Raw genomic sequence first — 27,951 nt, 5'->3', positions numbered from 1 at the left:
ATATATTGATTCTTACAAACACCAATTAACAAACATTGTATTGAAATCGATGATTCAATTAAATCTATCTGTCGAAAAAAATATAAATGTAAATAATAAAGATTGTTTGGAAATCGATAATGCAATTATGATATCTGTCGAATGAATAAATTTAAATACAGTAAAGACCAATATAATTGCCGTTTAATTGTATCATTTCGGTCATTTATCAAAAACCTAAATAAGTGATACATAATACGAGAATGACATAGCATTTATGGTAATAGTTGCATTAAATTATTTCTGCGTTGGTTAGCCAATAAGCTCTCGTTCGTCAAGGTAATGCACGAGTTCTTGCGCAATAATGATATCACCCCCCCGGAAAGAATAGATAGATGGATAATAAATAAAAATAATGGTAATACTAATAGTAATGCTATTACTACTACTACCCGGGCCCTCGGAATAAGTTTTTAAAAGGGGGTGCTGGGGATTTCGTTTAGGGGTTGTCGTCAGAAAGAAGTTGACAAGCAAAGAAGACAAAGATATAAAAAATGGAATAACCCAACTGAAAAAAATGGAACGCAACTAAAATCGAATAACCCTACTAAAAATAATTTAATTAATTAAAAATGAAATGGAATAACCGAATTAAAATGGGATAACCCAATCGAAATAGAATTACCCAACTACAACGTAATAACCAATTAAAAATAGATATGAATTAACAGAAAAAAATAAAATGGAACTACCTAATTAAGATTGAATAACCCAACTAAAATGGAATAGCCCCCCCAAAAAAAAAAATAATGATAACTAATTTATTTTTAAAAATGGAACAACCCAATTGAAATGGAGTATGCCAACTATAATTGAATAACCCAACAAAAACAAAAATTGAAAAAAAATGGAAAAAGCCCAATTAAAATTAAATGACCAAATTAACACGGAATAACCCAACAAAATAGAAGAACTAAATTCCCTTTTTTTATTTAACAAGTGAACCCAATTAAAATGGAATAACCAAACTAAAAGGGAAATGCCAACAAAATAGAACTATAATAAAGAATAAAAAATAAAATGGAGTAAACCCAACTAAAATGGAATTACCCAATTAAAATGAAATATCCCAACTAAGATGGATAACCCAATTAAAATGGAATAACCCAACTAAAACGGAATAACCAATCAAAAATAAATATGAATTAATAGAAAAAAAATAAAATGGAACAGCCCAAATACTGATGTAATAACCCAACTAAAATGGACTAACGAATTTAAAATGGACTAACAAAAGCAAAACGGAACAACCAAACTTCAATAAAACCTAATTGATAAAAACGTAATGGATTAACCCAAGTACAATGAAATAACTCAACAAAAATAGAACTAAATTATTTTCAATGGAACAACCCAACTAAAATCAATAATAATAAAAGGCATTTAAATTGCTCCATCTATCTAGAAATATTCTATTCCGAGGCACGTTGTTTTTATTGTTACCCCCGCTTTAGCTCGATCTGCCTTTCAGCGCTCATGCATTCAAGGACTTAATCCCGCCGGGTACCCATTCACCTCACCTCGGTTGAGTGCAGTACAATGTGGATAAATTTCTTTTTGAATGAAATTACGCCATGGCTGGGATTCGAACCAACAACACTGCTTCAAAGTCAGGAAACTTATCCAATTGGCCGCAATTTAATGAATAACCCAACTAAAACAGAACTAAATTAACAATTAAGTAAAATGGAACAGCCCAACTAAAATAGAATAACCCAACTAAAATAGAACTAATGGAATAAAAATGGAACAATCTAGTTGAAATGGAATAACCCAAATAAAAAAAAATAAGTGAATATATAAAAAAGTAAAATGGAATAACCAAACTATGTAGAACTATTGATAAAAATAAAATAAAATGGAATAACCCAAGAAAAAAAATAGAATGGAATAACCCGATTAAAATTGAATAAACCAAATAAAAAAAAAAACTAAATGAATTTGAAAAATTGAAATGGAATAACCCAACTAAAATAGAACCAAATTGATAAAAAAAGTAGGATGTCACATCCCAATTAAAATGGGATAACCAAAATAAAAAAAGAATGAATGAATTTTAAAAAATATGAACTTAATCATTAAAAAAAATAAAATGGAACATTCGAATTAAAGTGAAAGTGAACTTAAATAAACAAATTAATTAGAAAAAGTAAAATGGAACAATGGGTCAAAATGGATTAATCCACCTAAAATGTAATAACATTTAGAAAACAGAATTAAATTTAATTTTTTTTAAAAACTTTTAAAGATGATAATAATAATATTGATAATAATACTAATCAATAATATTGATAATAATGATCATAGCAATAATAACAATCAGACTATCACAGTATATTATTATTTCTATTATTTATAATTGATTGATTAGTGGTGATTTTTCACCTGATTGCTAAGAAAGCATGAATGCTTGTAAGCAAGCAACCAGAGGACCGACGGCTTAAGGTCCTCTCCGAAGGACCTGGTACTGAGAATTAATGCCTTACCAAAGGGCACTAGCGCACCAAGGGAGAATCGAACCCGGGTCACCGGAATACGAATCCCCCGCTCTACCGACTGAGCTATCGCGCCTATTAATCAAATATCAATGATTTCTTTCAAAAAGATATCGGTCATGGATACAAAACGAAAGATTTTTTTTTCATTTAATCGTGTATTGTTCATGAATTTGATAAATCTTTATCCTGCCCAGTTATTAAAAAAATGAGGAAGAAGAGTAGGCACTGCCCGGATTTGAACCGGGGATCTCCTGTTTACTAGACAGGCGCTTTAACCGCTAAGCCACAGCGCCGTTCACATTTGCAAGGTTTTAAAAATGGCTATATTGTACTCACATCCAGAAAATCTAGTAATCTCTTGGAAAGTCCAGAATGATTCTATAGACTCCTATATATGCATGGATGGATCCAAGATGGATAGAAGGGTGCACAAAATGAATTAACTCTTTACTTAAATAGGGTAAGAATAAAGAAAGAAAAGAGAAAGGGGAGGGTCTCAATAGCACCCTCAAAGGACATGTTAAAAAATAGGGGCACATCTCATAAGAGGTTTCAAAATATACTTTACAATTACCAGCGGAAGGGGCAGCAAGTGCCCCATATACCGCATAAATTATGTTCTTGTGAATATTTGTGAGTTTCCTTATACGCCAAGTTAATTGTGGTTGTTACTTAAAATGCAATGTTGATCCCAGGAGGAGAGATAAAATATAATCAAACATTATCCTTATTCTGCCCCCCCCCCAAAAAAAAAACAACAACGAAAAACGAGACTATTTATAAAATATATACCGAAGGGGCCATGGGAATCACTTTGAAATAATATTTTTTTGCGGGGGGGATGGTACCTTATTTTCTCATTTTATTTATCAAAATATTGAAATGAAACAAATGGGGTAACAATCAATAATGATATGTTTTTGTTTTTATTCATTTAGAAATATATTAGAATACAAATAGAATTATATTATAATTCAAATTCGTATTTATTCATTTCCACCACCCCCTCAAAGAAAATGCGGTGGATTCAAGATTGGTCATTGGGGATGATAATAGGCTCCACTTTTTTCCCAAAAAAATATCTGACAAGCGACGATAACCCAAATTAAACGGAAATGTCCAAATCAAATAGAACCAATTTTTATTATTCTTTAATGAAATGGAACAACCAAACGAAAAAGGAATAACCAGACTAAAACGGAATAACCTAATTAAATTGAATAAACTAAAATGGAATAACCCAATTTAACTCCAATAACCAATCAAAACTATATATAAATTAATAAAAAAGATAAGATGGAACAGCCCATCTAAAATGGAATAACCCAATATTGATAATAATAACAATAATAATAAGACTATAAGAATAATAAGACTATCAATGATAATATATATTATTATTAAGAAATAATAATTATTCAAATGTAAATAAATTTCCTACACAGATATTGAAAATAATGGTCACGGATATAAAACGAAAGACTTTTTTTTTAAATTTCGTTTCGTATCGTTCATGAATTTGATAAATCTTACTCCTGCCCAGTTATGAAAAAAAGTAAGAGTAGGCACTGCCCGGATTTGAACCGGGGATCTCCTGTTTACTAGACAGGCGCTTTAACCGCTAAGCCACAGCGCCGCTCATAGTCGCAAGGTTCTAAAAATGGCTACATTGTACTCACATCCAGAAAATCTAGTAATCTCTTGGAAAGTCCAGAATGATTCTATAGACACCTATACATGCATGGGTCAAGATGGATAGAAGGGTGCACAAAATGAATTAACTCTTTACTTAAATAGGGTAAGAATAAAGAAAGAAAAGAGAAAGGGGAGGGTCTCACTAGCCCCACACATGACATACAAAATAGGGACACATCTAATAAGAGGTTTCAAAATATACTTTACATATTAGCAGAAGGGGCAGCAAAGGCCCCATGATACGCCGCATAATTGTCTTCAAGTGCCCCTTTTTAATTCATTAAGGGGGGATTCCATGCTAAAAAAATCAGCTATTTTTCAACATATTTTCCACACAAACGAAGAATTTCAATTGTTTTTGTGGTAATAATAGAGTTCTACTGGGTAGACGTATGAAAAAGTGACAACCAACAAAAATATGCTGTCCATGGGTGAATTAGAGGTGAAAATGTTGCGTGTCGTACGGGACATTTCTGAGTCCCGTATAACACAACATTTTCGCCCTTGATTCAGCCATAATCAAATATTTTTTGTCGGTAATCAGTTTTTCACATGACTACCCACTATAGCTTTATTATTGACCAAAAATAATTTTTCACTGCTCAAGCAATCAGCTAAGAGACTAAAAATTGTTGACAAAATGTCCCATACGCATGGATCACGGGGGGATGGGGGATATATCCCCCCATTTCAATTGGGGGGAATGGCCTGTATTATCATCCCCCAATATTTCAAGTGGGGGGAATGGCCTGTATTATCATCCCCCCAATAATTTAGGGTAGAAAAATTATAATAATGATGATGAAAAAATGAAAGTTTGATCATGAATGATTATAGTGATGATTATAGTATGCCATCAATCAGTTTGTTTCCCTCGCAATTTGTGTATATTGTTATTAAATAAAAACATTCTTTTCCAGGACTTTTAAACAGATGGGTGGAGGTTCAAGATGAAAAAGAATGACATGTTTTTTTAACACATGACATAAAAGGACCTGGACGAAAAACAACTTTTGTTGATAGGGTGTTCCATCCCACCAGTGGTGAATAAATCAATTTTAATAAATCAATTAATTCAAAAGGGTGGAAAAATAAACGGGAGTAAAAGGGTGGCAAGATAAACGGGGAAAACCCCACGGACGTAAATCCCAGAGAGGTAGATCTTGAAAAAGTACAAATAACTTTTCTCAGATTTACCCCTCCCCACATCCAAGTGCATGATGTTTGTTCCATTTAATCTACAACCATTTTGAATATCACTTCATTTTTGTTATGTAAAATAACTAAATCGCCAGGCATCGCTGCTATAAAAAAGTTATCGTAACCAAATTCCAATGCGCGAAGCTACCAAGAATTTCTCTTTGCGCAAAACGCGCTGGTGATAAAACATGTAAAAGCTGTTGAACAAATTATCCTGATTATATTGCGGACATAATCTGAAGCTAAAAATGGATGCAAAGCGCAAAAAGTATTCCAAAATAACAAACTTCTTTCAAGCAACCCCAAGTATAAGTGAATTAGAATCGTTTGTTTTTGTTTCATGCACTTATAAAGCATTTAAAACATGTTAAAATCAAGGGTTAAAATCGTCTAAAGGCCTGTTCACACCGCCCGAGCGTTGTTGGAGCGGTCGTAGAGCGGAAAGAAAAAAAATAACCACCGCTCGCTACCGTTCACCATTTTCGATTTCGATTGTTTGTTTTTGTTTTCGATTTTTTCCCCAATTTTGTGAGCGAAATTCGGCCCTCCCTACCGCTCCACGACCGCTCCAACAACGCTCGGGCCGTGTGACCAGACCTTCAGGAAATTCCCAGGAATGACGGTATAGCCCGATGGCGCACGAGAAGTCACACAGTTTGTAATTTGCACTAGTCTTTGTCCGAATCTGCATTTTATCATTATGCATTAAAAGGAAAAAAGGTATTGCCAGTCGGGTTAGATTTAAGTGAGAAGTTGTATAAATCATGCTCAATAAACAGATCACTTTGTACATGGTCCAGACAATTTTTGTCCTTTTTTCTTTCTTATGAGTTTAGAATAGGCTTACTTGTAACACAAATTGAATTAAAAAAATTATACAAGTACAGTGCACTGCAACAATGAAGGAATCTCAAAGAACACCATGCATATCAACCACTCCAAAATGTCCTATATAACTTGTGATTTAAGTGGGGGTATATGTTGAAAGATCCCCATCCACAAGAACATTTGTGTCAATCATCCCCCCCCCCAACCGTACCGATCGACACCCATGCCCGTACGACACGTATGGAATCGCCCTAAGTTTCCTTATATGCCAGCTTAATTGTTGTGGTTGTTACTTAAAATGGCAATGTTGATCCCAGGAGGAGAAATAAAATTTCATTTTTTTTTCTTTTTTTCAAATAAACATTTATTTTATTTAGCAACCATTTGCTGTTTTCATTTGGCAACCAGTGAATTTGACTATTATCGCTGAGTCTCATTCTCGTTTGGTCTTATGTCCAGTTGGTTCAATGTCCACTAATTTCACCTACTTTGTTCACATTGCCAACTGGAGGTTTTGCTCATGTCTAACAATATCTAAGTTGTATTATACCAAGTGGATATTAGACGAAATGGTATAGCCTAATGGAAATCAAGCAAAATGGTAAATTGGCTACATGACAATAAAACTAAACTATTAGTAGACGAACTGCTTGTAGACCATCTCGGTTTGGACAGTGTGATGAATTGGTACGGTGTCGGCAAATAGGGCCTACTCTATCCTTCTTTATCCTATTTTAGAAGAGCGCCATCTCACCGCTTCTATTTAAAGGACAAGTCCACCCGAACAAAAACTTGATTTGAATAAAAAGAGAAAAAAATCAACAAGCATATCACTGAAAATTTCATCAAAATCGGATGTCAAATAAGAAAGTTATGACATTTTAAAGTTTCGCTGAACATTTCACAAAACAGTCATATGAACGAGCCAGTTACATCCAAATGAGAGAGTTGATGATGTCACTCACTCACTATTTCTTTTGTTTTTTATTGTTTGAAATATGAAATATTTTGATTTTCTCATCATTGTCAAGTGAAATGAAGTTTCATTCCTCCCTGAACACGTGGAATTCCATTACTTCAACATTTTGGGCTTCAGGCAAGGGGGTCCTAATCATCAAATTCGTAAAAATTGAAATATTCTATAAATCAAACAATAAAAAACAAAAGAAATAGTGAGTGAGTGACATCATCGACTCTCTCATTTGGATGTAACTGGCTCGTTCATATAACTATTTTGTTAAAAATAAGCGAAACTTTGAAATGCCATAACTCTCTTATTTTACATCCGATTTTAATGAAATCTTCAGCATGGTGCTTGTCTGTCTTTTCTCTATTGATTCAAATCAACATTTTCTGAGGTGGACTTGACCTTTAACCAACACTCTTTCTCTTAGGGCTCGAGAGTTACCACAGAGATGAATAGTACTAGTTGATTAGTACATATCTCTATGAGCGTTACACACCATCATCATGAAGTATTGTTCAAGTTTGCAAGGCACCACTGAGGTGGCACTCGGGTGTTCTGATGAAGGTGGTGGTGGTGGGGGGGGGGGGGTGACATTAATGGACGTTAGTGTTTTTCTTCTCAATTGAATGATAGGTGCCACATGTTTCTCCCCCGGCCCCTTTGATCCCTCACTTAAAAATGAAAGGGGGGTGCCCCTACATTCCAAATAGCGTCGCTCCCGAGGAGGGATGCTTGTGATTGAAGGGGAAATTAACATTCACGTCGATTTGGTTTTAATTAAAGAAGAAATTCAAGTCAAAATTAATAGATTCACAGAGTAATCAATTTTCAAAATTTTATTTTGTGACGTCTCAACGGGTGCCTAATCCGGTTTTATCAAATCAATCAAATTCACCCAAATCCCACATTTCTTGCGATTTATAAGTTAGAAAATTCATCTTATTGAAGAGGGCAGAGTTACCGTCCTGATCGGTTTATAATTTAAAGCGATTCTAACCATTTCCGAGATAAGGAAAAAAACCAGATACAATTTTAGCATTTTTTAAACACTTTGTATTTCTAAGTCTTGAAACACAAGAATTTCACAATTTCATAAGAAGATACTAGTATATGACACGACGCTGCGCGCCCCTCCATCGTGCACCAGTTCCTCTTTCGAGCTATGATCACGTTTTCCCTCATTAATAACTGGCAAAGCGTTTCTACCATGATGTAGCAGAAACTTTCTCTCATTGGCTAAGAAGTTTCAAATGGGGCGTGGTTTCAAAGAAGCTCCTCCTATTCAAGCACAGCTGATCAATCGCGATCGCAAGTCGAAACACACGTTGTGTGGAAGAACCGCACAGGAATTACCTGGACTGTCGGATCTCGCATGCGGACGATTAGCTGGTGATTCGGAGATCAGGCTGACCGAAGAAGTGCAGGCACGGGAGAACTGGAGGAACAAGGACGGGTAGTTTTCGGATTTTGATTTTACTGGACCAACTTTACATTACAAAAAATAATTGCAGAGATTTACCTGAAGAGCTACTTCCACTCGGTAAATATTATTTGTGTTTTGTTTTAAGAGAACTGTTCGCCAGTGAGAATAATTGGAGTCGTTGTCGTGTCGGAGGATCGCATCGGTAGGCCAAGTCCCATAAATTTGTTATCTACCCATACTGTTATAAAACAAGTTACGTGTAGATCCTACTAGATTATTTACCGTTACTCAGGCTGCAATTGCATCCCAACCTTAAATCCCAAACCCTAAACCTTTTCTTTATTTTGATGATTATCCTAATTTGACCCCAATCCTTATTCTTAAACCCTCAGACAGTCAAATGTATTGCTGTACACATGCATGACCAAATCATTTCCAAACATCCCCTAAAGTAAAACAGTTTTTTTCTCCGTGTGCAAAATAACTCCCTAAACATTTTTTTTTGCTTCGGGGAAAAAGATTGGGGAAAAAACATACCCTAAACAAGTTTGGCTAGTCTTAAAAGAAAAGCTTTGGAAAAAGACATAGATTCACCCTAAATATGTTTGACCCTGTGATTGACCATTGACGAGTCTTTCAAAACCACCCTTTTTCTAGAAAATCAGTGTTTTTGATACCCTTAACGAGTGCATGCGTGGCTCGCGTCCAAAACTGAATAAACACCCCTTTAAACATGTTTTGGGGGATCATGCATGTGTACAGCAATATATTTGACTGCCCCCCTTCCCCTGGTGTGATGGGTTGGTCAAAATTATGTGCCATGTTTAACAATTGCAATATCTCTGAATTTGCATTTAGAATGGGGTTTATCCTCTCTCCCTTTCTTACCCCCGTCCCGGCTTGGTCTTAATTTTTTGTATAACCTTTTCTCAATGTCTTCTATTCATTCTTCTTTGTTTATATTAAGGTTTTTACTCTCTTACTTTCTTAGGGAATGCACGGGGGGGGGGGGGGGGGGGGTAAGATACCTATTGCTCTGGTAATGTTTCAGAATTATTTTTTTCAAAAATACATTTTTCTTCTGGGATATTGCTTGATATAACATTGTTATTAAGTGACTATTGTTTGTATAACATTGAATAACACACCAGAGTACCAGAATTTGGTACTGCATTACTCTTTTCAATCTATGAAATATTGTTATTAATGTTGCTATGGTAATGTTGCTCTGGTAATGTTTCAGAATTATGTTTAAAAAATACATTTTTCTTCTGGGGTATTGCTTGATATCACATTGTTATTAAGTGACTATTGTTTGTATAACATTGAATAACAAACCAGAGTACCACAGTACCAGAATTTGGTACTGCATTACTCTTTTCAATTTATGAAATATTGTTATTAATGTTGATTTTAATCAATACAATGAGGAGAAAAGCGGCATTCTTTAAGAAAATTGGTTATATCCGAAAATTTTGCATTCTATCATTTATCTGATCTTCCTCCAGGCAGTGCATAACAGAAGAAATTTTGGACTCCCAGAGTCCATTGTTATAGCTAAATGCATGTAGGGAATCTTTTGAAAATCTCTAAATTATGCCAAATTATTATTATTGTTGTGTATTACATTCAAAGTAGATTGTGGTAAGTTTTGCTTTTTGTTGGGGTCATCAAACCCCACAATTTGCTACATATTAACAAGAGGTTTTTATACAATCTATGAAATGTACAACCTTCATTTAGATGACTTATTGATAGTGGTTTTTCATTTAACTTTGTCATTTCAAACATTCAATACTCCCATATTAAGAATAAATCATTTTTAGTCTTGCACCTCAAGGCTTGTACAATTTTGTAAACGTAATTGGAAAATGTACTGTAGACAGTTTTATACTTCCGACACAACTGCATTGCCAACAATGGAACAAACAATGTTTGTCTTCTGTTCAAACGTTTTGCATTGAAATGAAGCTTATAGCTTGAAATTACTTGGTTTTATTTTCAGGTTCAAAATGCTATAGGGCAATCTTGACCAAAATTTGACCTTTTGCAAAAAATCTTATACTCTTGAAGTTTTGATTTTATCTGAAAGAATTGGTTTCATCTCAAAGTCATAATGCTCCAAAGTCCTTTCTTGCCCATTGGGATGTGACTCCCCTATCATGCCTATGCCATTCTTAGACCTTATTCTTTACAATTTTATTGATAACATTCAATATTTTCACTTCATATCAATTCAATTTACTTCAATTCATATGAAACTGAATTCTTCAAATACCATCATGTACATCATTATATTGAGCATTATTTGGGATGACTTATGCCCATTTCCTTGTGATAAGTAAACAAAAAATGAAGGAGAAAATTCTTTGTGATAATAATTACAAGCACATATCACTCCATCAAATTCTGGTAAAAGCAGAAATAGGGGGCTTTCCATGAACATCTCGTAATTTGATTTGTAGGGTGCGTAATGTGCGAAGTTTATGGGAAAGATTACAGTTTAATCTTTTGGACATTGATTGATTTACATCCATTCCAAATGGTCACAACATTGATTTCACCTTAGCTGGTTGCTTCTGTGGATTCATAAGAGTCAACCAATCAGGTGTGAAATTTAAAAGAGAACCACGTAAATATTTGCTCAGAAACACCGTAATTCTGACAACTTTGTATATATGTCTCACAGCTCGGTGGGGACGGCTTCATTGTTGTAATTCATATCTTGCATTGCTGTAAGTGCTTTACGATAAAGCATCAAAGAAATATTGTTGCAGGTGGTTTTAAAAACTGTTTGAATAGTAACTTGTGGGAGAACGGTTCAACTCCTAAAATATTTTTGCCGTCAATCGTAGAGGTGATATTTACGATCAAGTATCAAGCCCTTGAAATTCTCAAATTCCTTTTGGTAATATCTGAGAGATATATCATTTTATGTCTATAATTCATGATGTAAATGCATTCATTGTATATGTTTCTGACAGCATCGCGTAAGCTGTGAATTACAAATTGTTATCTTGCCCTACCCAACCTTCCACCTTCCCTCAATATTAATATCTGGGTAACATCTCATGAAGCAATATATGGTCGGTGATTTTCACTGAATTTGTTATAAGCTACTAGAAATCATTGCGTCTGATTGGCTCAGAGAAAATCACTGATACTCCTTTCATAAACCCATCCTCCAATTAGCCGCCTAAGAGTAATGCGGATAATTCAATAAAAATTGCGTTCACAAACTCCAAAAGTAAGCCGCATTATTTTTACGAGCGCCCGTCCTGAAAAAGGCGGATAATCGTCATGACAACTTCGCCCCCTCCGAAGCAGTTGTGTTGGAAAAGGGTGACCTTGTGACCGCACCATGGCAATTATCCGCATTATTTGGAAATGCGTTCATAAACTCAAAATCTTGTCCCGATGCTGCTATTATGCGGATAATAGCAGCATCAAAATAATGCGGATAACTCTTGTCCTCCTCCAATTTTACGATCAAATTATGCTGCTATTAGCCGCATAATTGGGTTTATGAAAGGGGTATGAATGAACTCTTTATGAAATGCCTCATGCCTATGACACCCCTGTGCACATATTTTGGAACTTTTGTTTCTGAAATATTTCCATTATCTGCAACACAACCTGAGGAGTCGGTATCAAGATTCTGTTTTGCTATCCTTCATAATTTTCCTTTAAACACAGATCCATACCTTTCACTATAAAGTTGGATTAATTTTAAGTTATGTTGTGATATTTATTTGCAATTATTGCTACCAAAGTTTTTATATTTTTTTTATCGATTGTTACTCATAAGGAACCAAAAAACACCCCACATAATGCTCAATATACCTAGATAGGAAGGGGGGGGGGGCACTTCCATTTTAGTGGATACCTTGCACAACCATGGGGTCTCGAAATTGTGACTAAACACGTAGCTTTCCTAGCAAAATAGATATCCTTTTTTCATTACATACGTAATGTGCCCTATCTTGAAAAAAGACATCATTTTTACGTGGTTTTTGGTCGTGCATGGTATGCACTCCTCAATGGAAGTGCCCCCCTCCCCCGGACCTAGATGTGTATAAAGGGCTTAAATAAATCAAAGCCATAGCCTTGAATGCCTGATCAATTCAACCTAATATTCCTCTCAATGGTCTTGTATATTTTTGTGCCTTTTTCAATTATCCTATTTGTGCTGTAATATAAAAATGTGCCCTGTAGAAAAATGGCCTTTGTCGTCAAAATTATCAAATTTAAGGCCTGCATAGATTTACAAATTACAAGAGAATGCAACAATATTTTCAGCATTCAGTAGTGAATGAGTGAACTTTAAATGTGTGTGTTCTTGGAAATTTTTGTATTCACAAGTGCATTAGACAGGTTTAAGCACATGGAATTCACTTTATACAAATGACTGAAACTTTCAATGGTTCATTCTTTGATTTTTGTTTCTGTTTTGAAGTGTTTTTAAGTGATATTTTTTTTTCCTTTCAAAGTGAGGATTTTTTTTCTTTGAAGTTAGGATTTTTTTGTCCTCCAAAGATCAGACATCCAACATAACAGATTTTATAAACTGTTACAAACTTAATTAAGATGCTTTATTTTTTATGTTGTTACATTCGCATACATGCATACTCTAACATGATTCTTGAAATGATTTATCCATCAAGAAGGATTTAATTCATATCAGGGTAATCATTATTTCCATGTCGTGTTTGTCAGAGCTCATTAGTCTTTGAATTGGATATTGTAAAAGGAAATATGCAATGCTATTGGAGCTGCATTCTGCCTCGGATTAGGCATGGGGTTTATTTTAAGCTGTGCTTTCACATGTACTTTAACACCATGAAAGAAATATATCTTTGGAATAATATTGACATGATCCATAATCATAAGCTTGACACTCTAACCCTGATAAAGAGTTTTTAATGTAATTTTGTTATTTTCTCACCTCTATGTGTTTTTTATTTGATAATTTTACATCCTTTGCTTATTTGTGTGTTATTCATGTTCAAATCACTTCTTTCAGTTGATTTTTGTGTTCTTTAATTTAATTTTTCATGTTCTCTGTTTTTAATCATGAAATAATTGTTAGTATGCGTTGTTTCTTATGATTTTCAATTTTTACATGGAGTGGCCGAAGAACAGCCAGTAGGCTGAAGTACGTATGCTGTGATTAAATCATGGAGCTTAATCCATGATTGAAAAAATACATGAAACATAATGATGCCATTGTCGCAACAACAAATCCGACTCCAGACTAATCAAATCTAGTGAATTGTTTTGAATGGCATACTGTTGGTCAGTTTGGAGCATGGCCATATGCAGATTTTTTTTTGCTGGGGGGCTGCACGCATAAACTTTTTTGGAAAAAAATCAATAGCGAGGGGTTGAAGCAACCAAGCTTGTCATTTGGGCATTTCTGCATTTTGTTAAGTGAAATTGAAGGATTTCTTGTTTACTTTGGCGAATTTGTGCAATAATCTCAGTAAGTTTGATATGTAAGTTTGCCAAAAAAATTCAGGGGGGGGGGGGCTGCCCCTTGCCCTCCCCCACCCCCTTGTATACAGCCATGGTTTGGAGTTGATTTCATTGGTGTGACTGTTTGTTAATATGAAATAAATCTTTTCTTTGAATTGAGTTTTATGAAATTATGCTTTTGATAAGTTCATTATGTCAAGAAGGATGTGCTGTAGTGACACTTGTATTAATGATTTTAACATTACTGAAATAGTTTCCTGGGTGTAAAATAAAACATAAAACTAATTATGATTATGTTTAATTATGCACTGATGCAAAGTCTATTGTGTCCTGATTTGGAAAGAATGCATTTCTTTATTTCCATTCATTTTTCAGTTAGACCTGTAATGTTTTGATATCAAAGACAATTTATTGAGGTGATTATAATGAAAACATACTTCAAATTGGAATATTGAATAAAAGTAATAATTGTAGTTTCTTAACCATTTATCCACAGGCATACAATGGCCTTTAGAGAGGTGCAATGGCTTTCTTTGATCTGCATCATTGTCATCTTTAGATCCAGTCAGGCTTCGCAGGTATGTTTATCTCTTTCATTTAAAGATGCTCTTAGAATAAAACAAAAATAATATGATAGCATAATACTGACCACAATAGTTGGGAATAGTAAAGATGAAACTAAAGCAATGAAATATGACATAAAAAATGATGCATTTGTTAACAAGATCACCTCAGATTTCACGATCTTCAGCATCTCAAATGCGATATTGAACACGATTGAGTATTGAAATGTCTTTAAATTTGTTCTCAAAGTGGAAGCCTACATAAGCAGGTGCCAGAATTGGCCTTTCTTGTGATGGGTCAAACAGGAATAAAGTTGCGCTGAATAAAGCAGGAAATAATCAGCTTCATATATTTGATGCTGAACAGTACACCGCTGATGGTGTTTGTGTTCTGTGTTTTGTAATTGAGTTTTTAATCATGAGCCATGTTGCTGTTTAAATTTAAAAATCTACATTGATTACACAGATAACTCTGGCCCTACTAGTGTCTTTGGAATCCCACTGACACATCTAGGAAAAGTTTGAGAACCCCTGATATACAGTTTTGACATTCCTAATTTCATTATTCAAATACATGTAATGACAGCATGATCCTTGTGATATGAACTAGCAAATATTACTGCACACAAAAGTTGTTTGAAGATTACATTCCATGATAAATTCATGAAAGCTACTCTAAAAACAGACACACTAACATGTATTAAAATAATTTTATTTTCATCTGTCATATTTCACAAACGAATCTGAGAGAACTTGACTTTTTGTTTTCTTGTTTTGCTACCAATTTTGCTGGAATGCAAATATATATAGCCATTCAATCCCCTAAAGAGTAAATATTGTAAAGAGTAAAAAGAAGAATGAAAGGTATTTATGTCCAATAGAGTGTTCAAAATATAACTGTATGGTATGGTCTGAATAGTCTTCATGCATAGACCCTGATTGAAACTTTGATCAACAAGTGGGTCTACACATAAGACTAGCACAAATACATCCTGCTGTTTCAAATTCAAATGAGAAAGACCTTCTGTGCACAAGCTAGGCAGGGACCCTAGGCTGAATATTCAGACCACTTTCCTTGAGTGATGGGTTTGCACAGCATACAAAGGTCTGGATGTAAATAGATTTAAATTGGGTTTGTCCAGTCATCTATTTGCTAGCCACTTACAGTAAGTGCCCATTTGAAAATAAGAAAAGACATGACATCTTGACTTCACACATATTTGATAGACAGTGTCCAAATACTTCCTCGAGAGCCTGAATTAACATAGTCCCTAGTCAAGATGAGTTGTGTTACTCCGTTCCTTTCGACTGTAAAGAAAAAAATATAAAGTATAATTTTTATGAAATCACAAATTTTACAGTCTATTGTTGTTGTGAATTTGAGAATGATGACGATAGACATATTGTCATTTGTTAAGCATCAAATCCACTCTGTACATACTTGAATAGTGAATTGTGAAGTAAATCGATATTTTTTAAAAGGACTCTAGTGAGATGAAAGTTTTGATGTATCATCCTTCCAAGACCAATATTGAATTATATCAGTACTGATCTAAGGAAAAGAAGTTGTGTAGAAATAGTGTCCCCTTAAAATATTTTAGAAGGCAAAGTATTCAGTGTCATGGCTCAGTGGATAAGTTTCTGGACTTTGAACCACAAGGTCCAGGGCTCAAATCCCACCACAGCACTCATGTCCTTTTTCAAGGCATTTGATATCAGTTGCAAGTCTTTTCCCAGATTTAGAAGATGGGTAAACCTGGTAGGAAGGAATTCCTTTAAAGCTCTCGCACCTAATCGTGGTAGCCCTCATAAAGCCAAGTTGACATTATGCTGTGCATAGAAACATGGTATGAAGTGTTATATAAATGTTACTTTTATCATTATTAAAGGAATGGATATTTAAAAAGTCACTTTATAACCCCCCCCCCTCAAAAAAAGGAAGAAAGCAGTCTGAATCAACCTTGTTAGAATGATAATCTGGTAAATCAATTGTGATCTGCTCAGTGATTTTGACAAATAAAGAGGAAATGATTGATTTTTTGAAAAACTTTTTCTCCAAAAATCCATATTACTGGTTACCTTGCAAATTGAGATTGAAGGTGTGCCACTGTATACATTGTCAGTAAATAAAATACATAGATTAAGATTTAGTTATTATTATCATCAGCGAATAGACATGGATTAAGACTTGCTGTACCAGAAAATTAATGATTAGAATAGAAGCCCACTTCAGATTTGAAGGCATGACATTGTACCCTAAATAACAATGGATTTAGGAAGACGAGGATTATCCACTGAATAGGGAAACACCACTCTTATAATAAAGTACTTTGTTGGTTTAATTGGTTCTTTCAGACTTATACATGTTGAGAATTTTCAGACCATGAAAAACACAAAATGTATTAAAAGAAAGGAGGATCTATTCGCTCCATATCACCTTGTATTTCAAAATTTAATTGAAAAAAGGAAAATTGTGTGATAGAAGAGATGTAGTCTATACGTTCCCCTTTTTGGTAGGCTAGACAGTTTTTGTTCGAAAACTGGACCATTTGTCAATATGAGTCGAAAATAGAAGTTTCTGTAAAACTTGACAGGATGAGCTGGCGTTAATTGCTTTGAGAAGGTTTTGCTTAGTGTACAAATATTTAAAAAATTTTACCTACATTTTACAAAGATTGTCTCTTGGTGTTATTGTCTGATGTTAATTAGTTTGATAGGTTGTTGAATACGTTCATTAGATTTTATATTTGATTTAAATCAGTACCTATCAGCATTAAAACAAAGACTTGATATGAGAATCAATAAAAAACTCAGTTATAACATTAAAAAAGTGACTTGAAAGAAGAGAAAGAAAGAAATTCTTGTTGAAAATCTCATGGTATAACATGCAGTCTTTTACAATTACAAAGATATGGTACAGTCCCACTCGAAAAATGCAGACTGACAAATGCTATAATGTTATTACCAGTGGCATATCAGAGGTCAGGGCCCCGTCTTACAAGGAGTTACGATTGATCCGATCAGTTGTAATTCTATGGAAATCCATCAGTGTCATAATTTTTTCTACAGGAAATTTGCACAATGTCCTTCATAAACAAAGAGAAGCACAGTGTATTTTCAAGAAAACAATGTGAACAAACATGCATAAATAGATGTTGACGTTGCTGGCCGTCCATAGCTTTGACTGATCGGATCAATCACAATTCTTTGTAGACGGGGGGGGGGGGGGGGGGGGGGGGGGGGGGGGCCATTTTTGGAGTTGGTTTTGTTGATGTGTGACAAGTTTAGTTCCATGATTGATTTATCTGACATATTATAAGCTGATATAAAACATTCCACTCATGTTTACTGCCATGGGCTCATTGTTACTGTAGTCATTCACTATTTGATAGTATATAGGAAAAAATGGGAGAGTAAATGTGTGTCCAGGACAGGGATAAATATTTGAGCACATACATGTAGGTGTGAAGAAATGACTTCAAAGAAATGGGCTAGTTCAGGCATAAGATTGAGAGTTCATGATCATGGCAAATGTTTACAAAAGAAGGTGAAATTAAGAAATTAAAGGGGAAATGCAATGTTGAATGAAGAAAATTAATGATAAAACTAAGGATAAAAATAACTTTAAAAAAGCAGGGGTCTGTTAAATATAACCCTGTTTTGAGTGAGTTAATCAACACAACTACTCAATAGGTCCCTATTGGCTGAATGAAAATTGTGTTGCATTTGAGTTTTATCTAAACAATTGCTCAATTTGTATTTGGTCACATTTATAAGTATTATTACAGAAAAGTAATGAAAGGGTTTGAGTCAAGTAGGAAAAATAAATAACCCCAAGTAATGAGATATAAATTTGCCACCCATTATCATGTTTTATAATAAGTTATCTCCTTTTATGTATTTTTTCCTTTCATGGTTTATACATACCCACTTATGTCAATATTAAACATTTTTTTTTTTTAATTTATGAAGAAGTTATATTTTATATTTTGAAAAAGAACATTGACATCATGTGTAGTCAATTATTGGTTACAAGACCACAAGAAATTGTGTTTGTAGTTGTGCACAGTTTAATTGATCCATCTCATTTTATTATGTTTCTATACCAAATAAACAAAATTTTAGATTTGGGCTATATTTCATTTTTATTTCTAAAAGGCCTTACTTGCGCATTTAGTATCCAAGTTATTGCCAAAATCTATTTTGATTAGTATTTCAGTCAATTTACTCATGTTGGATAACCAGACAATAAATCCAGACTTTTAAGTTTTAGCATACAGTATGTGAATGAACTAGAATCTATACATTGGCAAGGAACTGCACATAATCCAAAGTTCACGCTGTGCGCTGTCTCTTGTTACAGTCCTGTAATAAATTGCTTGTTTGCAAACATGCTGAATGTCAACATAATCCAAGATTGACTCCAAAATATGTCAACGCCATATTTACACTGCCCAGGTTTTGTGTGAATACTGTGGGATTTTTTTTAGGGGAGGGGGGTGGACGCAATGTTATGAACTTCAAGTAAAGTGTAAAGAATATTAAGAACAAAATGATTCATTATTGCATTTATCTGTAAAATGGTAAATCGTGTGAATTACTTTGAAAATCAGTTGATTAACAAAGGAGCTCATTAAAGAGAGAGAGGGGGTGGGGTGGGGGAGGAGTGAGGAAGAAGGGGGAAGGGTGGAGATGGAGTGAGGTTTAGGCGAAAGAGACACAAACAAAGGAAATTTAAGAAGGTATTTTCCAAATTTTTGCCCTTCCTAGCCATGCACAAGTGAATTTTGGTTCACAAGTGGGAGGGGGTATGGCACAAGATCATCCTCTCCTACGTACAAAATTTTAAATTCAAGGGTGGGGATGTTCCCTCCAGGATAGCTACCCTTGTTCCAAGCTCTTCATGAAATCATAAGTGTACATGTCAGCCTATTACAAAAATGTTTACATTCAGATATGTGAAGTGTTCACATATTATTTCAGAGGAGATCGGCTGGCAGGAGAAACATTTTCAGAAGTCAAGACCACATCACAGGGCTTTGGCCTGTAGTTGACTCTTCACTGTTTGAAGGCAATTTAAGAGGGCATATATGTCTTCATTTCTTTGTTCATTCTATAACTGTTGAGTGTCGTACAAACCAGACATTTGCAAGGTCATTGTAAATATGGATTTACATATATGGATTCACTTGGAAATCATTAAAAAAAACTCTGAAAAGATTTTTAAAATTAAGGTAATTTTTGTGTGATATAGCTTAAATATATGAAATGTGCTATTTTACTAGTTTAAAGCCAATTAAAGAGAGCATGTATGTATTCATTTCTTTAGTTTATTTTTGCAAGGTCATTATGTTTGAATTTTATTTCACTGGGAAAATCTACTGACAAACACGCTTCCTTGAAAAGTGAATGGAAAAATGATTTTTGTGTACTAGCAATTTTACAAATAAATTCTTGGGATTGCAATCTTGAGACTATAAGCCAACAAAATAGTTTGCTAATCACAATTCTGTTAATAATAATCTCATCATTGTCTGATCAGAATAATTTTCTGGTTTAGAAACGGTGTGATAATTTGAAAACTTTGGGTTGTGAAGATGGCCTACTGATGTCTAGGTTTGGGGTCAATGACCTAGAACTGCTAGGAGACATTCTTCATTGTTTATTCATTGTAGGATAACATTACTTTTATCTTAATTGCATTTTGCAGTGGGTTCAGAGAGAGACACCTCAGGCAAACCTGGGTAAAGGAGGGGATATGATACCAACTGTTACTATGCAATTCCTTCTGTTGGGGTTGGGTGAAAATAGAGGGAAAGAGAGAGAGAGAGAGAGAGTGAAAGAAAGAGAAATATGAGGGTTTTTTTTAGAGGAACTTATGTTTGATGAATTTTGTTGAAGATTTTTTCATTTGGCAGTAAAAGGGTAATATTACTGCTCATTATCATGAAAAAAATTGTTCTTAGTCAAACATTTTTTTTGGGGATAGATTGTTCAGGCTAGGTTTTTGCAATCAATAGTGTCATATTGCCCTTTTACTTTCCGAACAACAATTAAGTAAAAAAAAATTTTTAGCCTACTGGATTCTTTGAAATTTATCATGTTTTCATAAAACACAAATTATATCATTCATCATTAAAAAAAACTTAAAAAGTCAGAACCTTTAATATCTTGGTTATCTTTCATAATATTTATACCTCTGCCAAGCACTTCTGAAAATAATTTGACCCCCCCCCTGAATCCAATTTTCAAAAGTTCTCCAAGATATTGTGAGAAAGTTGTCAAATATATACCAGGAAAATCATATCTTATTTGATAGGCTTGACAGAATTACCCTTTTACCTGCTTAGATCTATACCACTCCCACGGGTACTGTACCTGGCTTTTTCGTCTTAACCTCAGTACCAATTTATGTCTGATGGGGGAAGGTGAAGTTAATTTGTACCCCTTGCCCTAAGGCATTACCAAACCATTAACAGCTGTTATAATCCATATCGGATCCTAAATTGAGGATTATGGGCCCAATTTACTCCTGCAGAAGCCACCTGTGAAAGTCGATGAAAAAAAAGTCAAAGAAAAATGTAAGTAAACTTGAGAAAAATAAGTTATATTTGAATAGTGTATTTCATTTTTGAGAGTTAAATTGGGAATTAAGGGACTCTTTTTTAAAATAATGTCAATACTGAAACCTTTTTTCAAGATTTTATTTCAATACTTTAATTTCAAAATTAAAAGTGAATAGTTAATTAGAAGATCAATGATTATTTGCTGATGCTGAAATTGAATTCTGAATCAGGATAGTATGAAATTTCAATGAGTTTATTACCTAAACTCACAAAAGCTTTCTTCACATTGCTTAGCAAAACATTTAACAGATAACGCCAAAATGTATATGAATGATCGTTACACGTTAGTGCCAAATAAGTAAAATTTGTCAAAAAATAACACTTTATGAATGAAGAAGCGGATAATTAATAAACTTTGTCAAGCTCAATACCAGTATATTGAAAATCAATTTATATAACAAAACATTTTATTTTTCAAATTTTTTATTTTTTTGGCCCTAAAATTCTGTCCATAATTTGATTTTTAGTGTTTGCTTCAAGTTTGCCCCACAATAAATAGAACACAATAGATTTTTGGGGGTATTTTGTACCATAAATGCAAGTTGCAATTATTGAATTATTGTTTGTCAATATGGATACTTAAACATCCCCTTTTGTAAAGTAAATAGTAGGAACAAAATATAAAATTTTTAGACAAAGCAATAACATGTTTTTGTACCTGGATTATTTTTTTTGTGTGAACAGAACTTTCCATTCTTTTCTCTTGTAACTTAATTTTTTAACAATATATTTATCGTGCTTAAATACAACCACTGATTTATTGTTTGCCAATGTGGATACTTAAATATGGACAGATTATATCATTTGGTGAAATGAATAGCAGGGCCAAAATTTTAGGTTCTTTGAGATAAATCATACAGCAATAACATGTTTTGTGTAAGGATATTTTTCCTTGTAGAATGGTGGTGTAGATTTGCGAGCCATGATTTGCCCAGAGGGCTCGGACATTTATTAAATAGGAAAATGTAATAATGCTACGTACTGTTGATGAAGAGAGTACAAGGCACTTCAAAGAGCGGATAATTTTGAGGCGGTGAAACATGATTTCTAGTGATTATTTTTCAGGGCAAGTTGGTCAATGCAAACCCTTCGTGATTTGTTCCTGAATGGGGTGTGTGGGGTGGTCATGACTTTGAGTGATGGAAGCAGAAGGGGTACTCCCTGCCATGAACGTGTTGCTCCCCTTAAATTTGACCCCCAAACCAACAAAAATACCAAGTACCGTACAAATTGCATTTTCTTGCATTCAGTTTTCTGATTGAAAATTTTATTCGTGGGTCAAATTCATGAAGGCTGTGGAGGAGGGGGTGGGGGGAGTGGTTGAAATGAAGGCTGGGGGGGGGGTTGATCGTGTATATTTCTGAAGTTTGTAAAATGTTGAGGGTGTGTTGGGGAACTCGACACTACATTATGGAAATAAGTCTTTTCATTAGGTGTTGAGTAGATTTTGATTTTTTTTTCTCGATTGGTACCTGTTTATGCTTGCATCCCTATTCTGTAATTACCGCGCATTAATCTAAAAAATTTGAATAATTAATCTTAGAGATCTGATTGGTTGAAAGTTTATTCATAATGATTTCAGGGTCAAAGAGCTATGTCCATTGTACTGGATTACTGGCAGCGTTGGCAGCGACGACACACCCTGCAAATATGAGCCAGGATGCTATACAGTGGATTGGATCGATCAAAGAAATTCAGGCAACTTCCCAGTGGAGATTATTTTGTGATATTTGTAAATACAATATAAGGTAGACTGCTTGGACATTCAGAGTTTTTGCACATACATGTAGATGTAGGTGCTACTCTTGGCTTGTGGGTGTTCAACCTGTTCTTACAAGCCCCCTTCACCCATAGCAAACCAATTTCCCCCTGCCCCCTCCTACATCTCAGACTAGATGTAGGTCCGGAGATTACATTGAGTTTTGATAGCTTCTGGTAAAAATAGAGTATTACCGTGTTTACACAGTGACACGGCTCGGGGGTTCGACACGCGAGCCGTGCTCAACACGGCAATTTTATGCTGTGTAAACGCGATCAGTGTGATCCGCGAGCCGTGTCGAACACAGCTTTTTTGATCCGCCAAAATCGTAGGTTTCAACCCGCGAGCCGAGTCAGACTCGGCAATTTTTTCGTGTGTAAACAGAAAGCCGTGTCGAACTCTCTTGACCAGGTCACTGCGCGCGCTTTCACTTTTGGCATTGTTGTTGTTCGCACAGACAAGATTCGATTCCGGCGGTGAATTTCCCGCGTTTAATTTGCGACGTCATAATTCTTCCGTTCGAGATCCGCGAGCCGTGTTGAACTCGCCTTTTTATATGTACGTATAAACGTGATCTCTGATCCCTTCTTCGCAGTGTTCAACCCGGCTCGCGGATTCAACACCCGAGCCGAGTCAATGTGTAAACACGGTAATTATGGACCTTAGAATTAGAATAACAAAAGAAAAAAGATCTCTAAGTGGATGAGAATGTGTCACATATGGACTTTGTGTAGCCTGTTTGTCTAGAGAGATAAGTAAGTTCATCTAGATATTCAGATATTATCATTGCTCCCATGTGTAGTTAACATTATTGAACAATACAAATCATAAGAGTATGATAGTAATCAAATGCAGGTGTATTACATTTATTTTAGGAGCAGCAGTGTGTGCAGACCTTCCAGATTTGAATTCTTATAAATGAAATAAAAAGATTTATTCCAAAATATACCCAAACTTTTTGCAAAAATATATTTCTGATCTGCCGATCTATAGCAAAGACAAAATGCTTTTTACTGAGCCAAGTAGAGAATAATTTTAGTCAATGAAAGTACTTGCCTTATTCCCATGCAATCAGATGCAGTGCAGATATTTAAAGTGTGAGTACTACTCACCAACATCCCCCCTTTAAAAAAGATGCTAACAATACACAATAATATTCCATTTGATGATTTTTAACTTAGGGAATGTAGTAAAATGAAAGTAACTTTTTTATATAAAGTAAATGATGCAATCAAATAAATTGGTAGATGGTATTTTAGCTGTGTAAAGAGTCTTTTATTTTAAAAGGTTGGACTTTCATTGAATACATAGACTTAACCAATAGAAGATACTTGGTGAATTAAAATGATGTCTTAAAAATTTATTTCATCATGGTTACAAACGTTTTAATTTTCAAGGCTATTTTTATTGTCTTTCTTTTCAACTGTTACATGTCCTTTCTATTTTGTCACTGCAGATTCCCCAAATGAATTTCTGCAGGGCCCTTTTTCATAAAACCTGTTGTAATAACAAAATTGCAATAAAAAAATGTGCATTTGGTATAATAACAAGCTTTATGAAACTGCACAAAGTTCTATTTTTATCCTTACACCACAGTGAATAATTTACCAGTCATTGACACTTCTGTTTCAAATCAGATCAACCCATAACTTGTTCATTCGCTGTCCCAGACAATCGGTATATCCATGCTCATTCATGGGTTTTGTAAAGTGACTTTTGAACCAGCGAAAATTACAAACTTCTGTTTCATGTTGTTGACATACCCTACCTGTTTGCACATGAGGTTCATAAAGCTATGGATTGAAGTTTAGTCGCACAAATGATCTAAATTTTCAGGGGTGTTAGGTGCTTCGTGGGCCCGTTCTCATTACTGTTCTAAAACTAGTTTACTGAAAAGTAGTTTAGTGGAAACTAGTTTACAGTGTAAGGAGAAAGCTCTAAGCATGCAGTCTTGGAAATCCAGTTTAGAAACCGCATCGCAATGTAGTTTTCAAGATTGTTATCCCTATTTAAACTGGTTTTAGCGGAAGTGAGGGCACAACTGTCCACACATGTCTATGCTGTAATTTCAAATTTCATGCAAAACATATCACCCCTCCGAGAGCAACAAGACCGCTTTTCGTTAATGGGTTTTTGGAAACCACTTTTGGGTGATCAGATGGGAATGCTAACAAAGTGATCTTCCAAACTGGTTTCCTGAACCAATTCCTGTAAACTATGGTAGTTTTAGAAAGCATAATGAGAACGGGGTCTATGAGATTCATGTCAGGTCACACAAATGATCTAAACAGTGTATACTATCCCAACTGGTGACCTGGCACATGAAATGATTTATTTAAACTTCTCTGATACCGAAAAAAGAGATTGGGAATGATGTGATATTGTATGGTGACATGGTGATATATGAGGGCAGAGGCAAAAGATATTAGGTGGTTTCAAACCGCCTCGATCACAAGAATCCCCGTTAAATTACGAGAACTTTTTAAGGCTAAAAAATACCCGTTAATTATTCCTGCATTCACACCGCCCCGAAACACATCCTTCGGATAAGTTCCCGAAGTTACGAGCATGCGCAGTGTGGTCTGATAAGCAGGCAAGGCGGGAGATTAAAAATCACTAGCCCAGCAGCCACCCACGCCGCCGCGCCCAACGACACGCTGGGATAAAAGTTCCCGTAATTTGCTTTCACATCGCCAAAATACCTGCGACCTTGGAAAAATCCCCACGAAAGTTCTCGTAATTTCGCCAAGTACCTACTATTTAGCGGGTATTTTCTTTCGGGGAAATTACGCGTAGTTTGCTTTCACATTACCAAAATACCTGGTATTTTCTGATCGGGGTAAATTTCCCGATCAGAGAATACCTGGAACTGGCGAACTTCGAGGCGGTCTGAAACCGCCTATTGAGAGCATTTCTACAAATACAGTGCTGCTAAACACTTAGTGAACCCACCAGAAAATGAACATATTTAAAGTGTTCAAGTTCTGTCATGTTCTAGATATTTAAGTCATTGAATATTCAGGTGATAAAATATTACATGCAATATAGTTTGTTTCTCTGGGCACGCCAAACATTGTAGTCTTGCTGTCTCCATCCAACACTGCATGAAAGAGTACATTTTGTGGCAGGGTTCACCAACTTTTGAGCACAGCTGTATTTTGGTTTATTTTTGTAGTAATACATCTCATAACATAAATTGACTGAGAGATACTGTACATAGTGAATCAAACAAAATTTGTTTGATGTACTATCTTAAGATTTATAAGTTTTTGCTAGATTTACTATCTTGTACACATGCTTTTTATTTGATAAGATACCAGTTGCAACAGCATTTTGGACCCACCCCTCCCCCCATTCAAAGAAAAAAAAGACCATTACTTGATTTTATATTGCATAAAGCAATATGCTTTATATTGAGGTATTTGTTCAAATTGAAATCAATACACTCTGAAAAACACAAAAAGGTGGAAAAGATAGAAAAGGATAGAAAAGGGCTGAGAAATGACAGTGTTTATTTCCATTCTTATTAAAAATTGTGTCACCCCTTTATAAGGATGACTCACCCCTCTCCATCCTATCATTCTTTATAGTGTATCTGAAAACTTATTCTACTGAATATGGCTAATAATGAATATAGAGGATGGAAATCCATTATTTCTATTGTATGACAAAATTCTCTAGCATTACTCTGTAATTTGTTGATGACCTAGATAAACAAGAATACTCTATTCAGCAGAATTGAAATAATTAACAAAAATAAGAAGATCAGCTGCTTAATCAATTGTCATTTAAACAGAAATTTGATATAGGCTTTTCTTTTACTTCTCGGAAAATCTGCATATATTTTTTTCATAAAGAGGGAGTTTCAATGCAGTTTAAATCAAAAGCTGGTCCAATTTTTGTCAAAGGGGTAACCCAGTACTCCTTTGTGAAGTATCTGCCTATTTTCCTCAAGCACGCAGAGTTGGATACAATCAAAGAATCCAACTCAATCAAAGAACGAAAGAATTGCCCTTTTGGTGACTTTTTCCAAAGTGACTTTGCCTGAAAGAGAAAAGAAGAAAATACATTATTGTAGAGCTGCTTAGGACCTGAGGATCGGAAACAAAGGCATTGCTACCCAAGGGGTACATGAAATGCACCCATACATGTGTGAAGCAGGTGACATTGGAGGGCAAAGTCAGTTGCAGCCTGTTCAGATATAAAATGTTTATTCCAAAACTCAACGAAGAAAACTTGATTTGAAAATGGAAATAAATGAATTGAATTGAATTGAAAAAAGTGTGTGCCATAAGGTGCTTGGGTCTCTCCGCTTGCCATTCTAGGAAGTCTCAAAGTGCAGCCTTTTCTGCTGCTCAGACCATTCTGCGCATATTGATAATTAAAAAAACCAACTTACCTCTGGAAGTGTGTGGTTCAGTTGGGTTTGAACCAGCTGAAGGTAAACCTGTTTAGTATGAACCAGTTTAACTTGTGATCAGAACACTCAAAGAACTTTTAGAAGCGATCTTAAGAGGTCTTGTAAGCTGGTACAGAAACTGACCTCACAAGACCCGGCACTTTGGATATTTCAACCAGTATAATCAGGATTAGATCAGACAAAACTTCACAACAAAAACTGTGGTGTTGACCGGTGTACATAGAGGACCACACCAGTTATTTTACACCGGTGTTAAATTGATGGTGTTAGTTTTACACCTATAGGTGTTATTATAACACCTGTTGTTGTTACATTTACACTCTTTAGTGTTATGTTTAATCTCTAGGGTGTAATTTTTAACACCTCAGGGTGTGGTCCTCGATAAACACCAATTGGTGTCAGTTTCAACACTGTAGTTTTTACAGTGTTTGCTCTGGAAGTTATCTTCACCTGCAAAT

At 34.9% G+C, this 27,951-nt stretch overlaps 1 protein-coding gene and 2 non-coding genes across 3 annotated transcripts in view; 1 reads left to right on the top strand and 2 right to left on the bottom strand.

Moving 5' to 3' along the window:
• Positions 1–2,757: 2,757 nt before the first annotated feature.
• Positions 2,758–2,830, bottom strand: TRNAT-AGU. Its single transcript has one exon. It is a non-coding gene; the product is annotated as a tRNA-Thr (tRNA).
• Positions 2,831–4,100: 1,270 nt separating this feature from the next.
• Positions 4,101–4,173, bottom strand: TRNAT-AGU. Its single transcript has one exon. It is a non-coding gene; the product is annotated as a tRNA-Thr (tRNA).
• A 4,344-nt stretch (positions 4,174–8,517) lies between these two features.
• LOC121418461 (papilin-like) overlaps positions 8,518–27,951 on the top strand; it is a 167,206-nt gene continuing 147,772 nt past the window's right edge. Inside the window, 2 exon segments of the mRNA XM_041612350.1 lie at positions 8,518–8,767; positions 14,622–14,703. Coding sequence (XP_041468284.1) covers positions 14,629–14,703 — 75 coding nt within the window. The 5' untranslated portion in view covers positions 8,518–8,767; positions 14,622–14,628.

The sequence above is a fragment of the Lytechinus variegatus genome, chromosome 7 (assembly GCF_018143015.1).
Source record: "Lytechinus variegatus isolate NC3 chromosome 7, Lvar_3.0, whole genome shotgun sequence".
NCBI classification, from domain to species: Eukaryota; Metazoa; Echinodermata; class Echinoidea; order Temnopleuroida; family Toxopneustidae; genus Lytechinus; species Lytechinus variegatus.
This window is presented reverse-complemented; position numbering and strand designations above follow the sequence as displayed.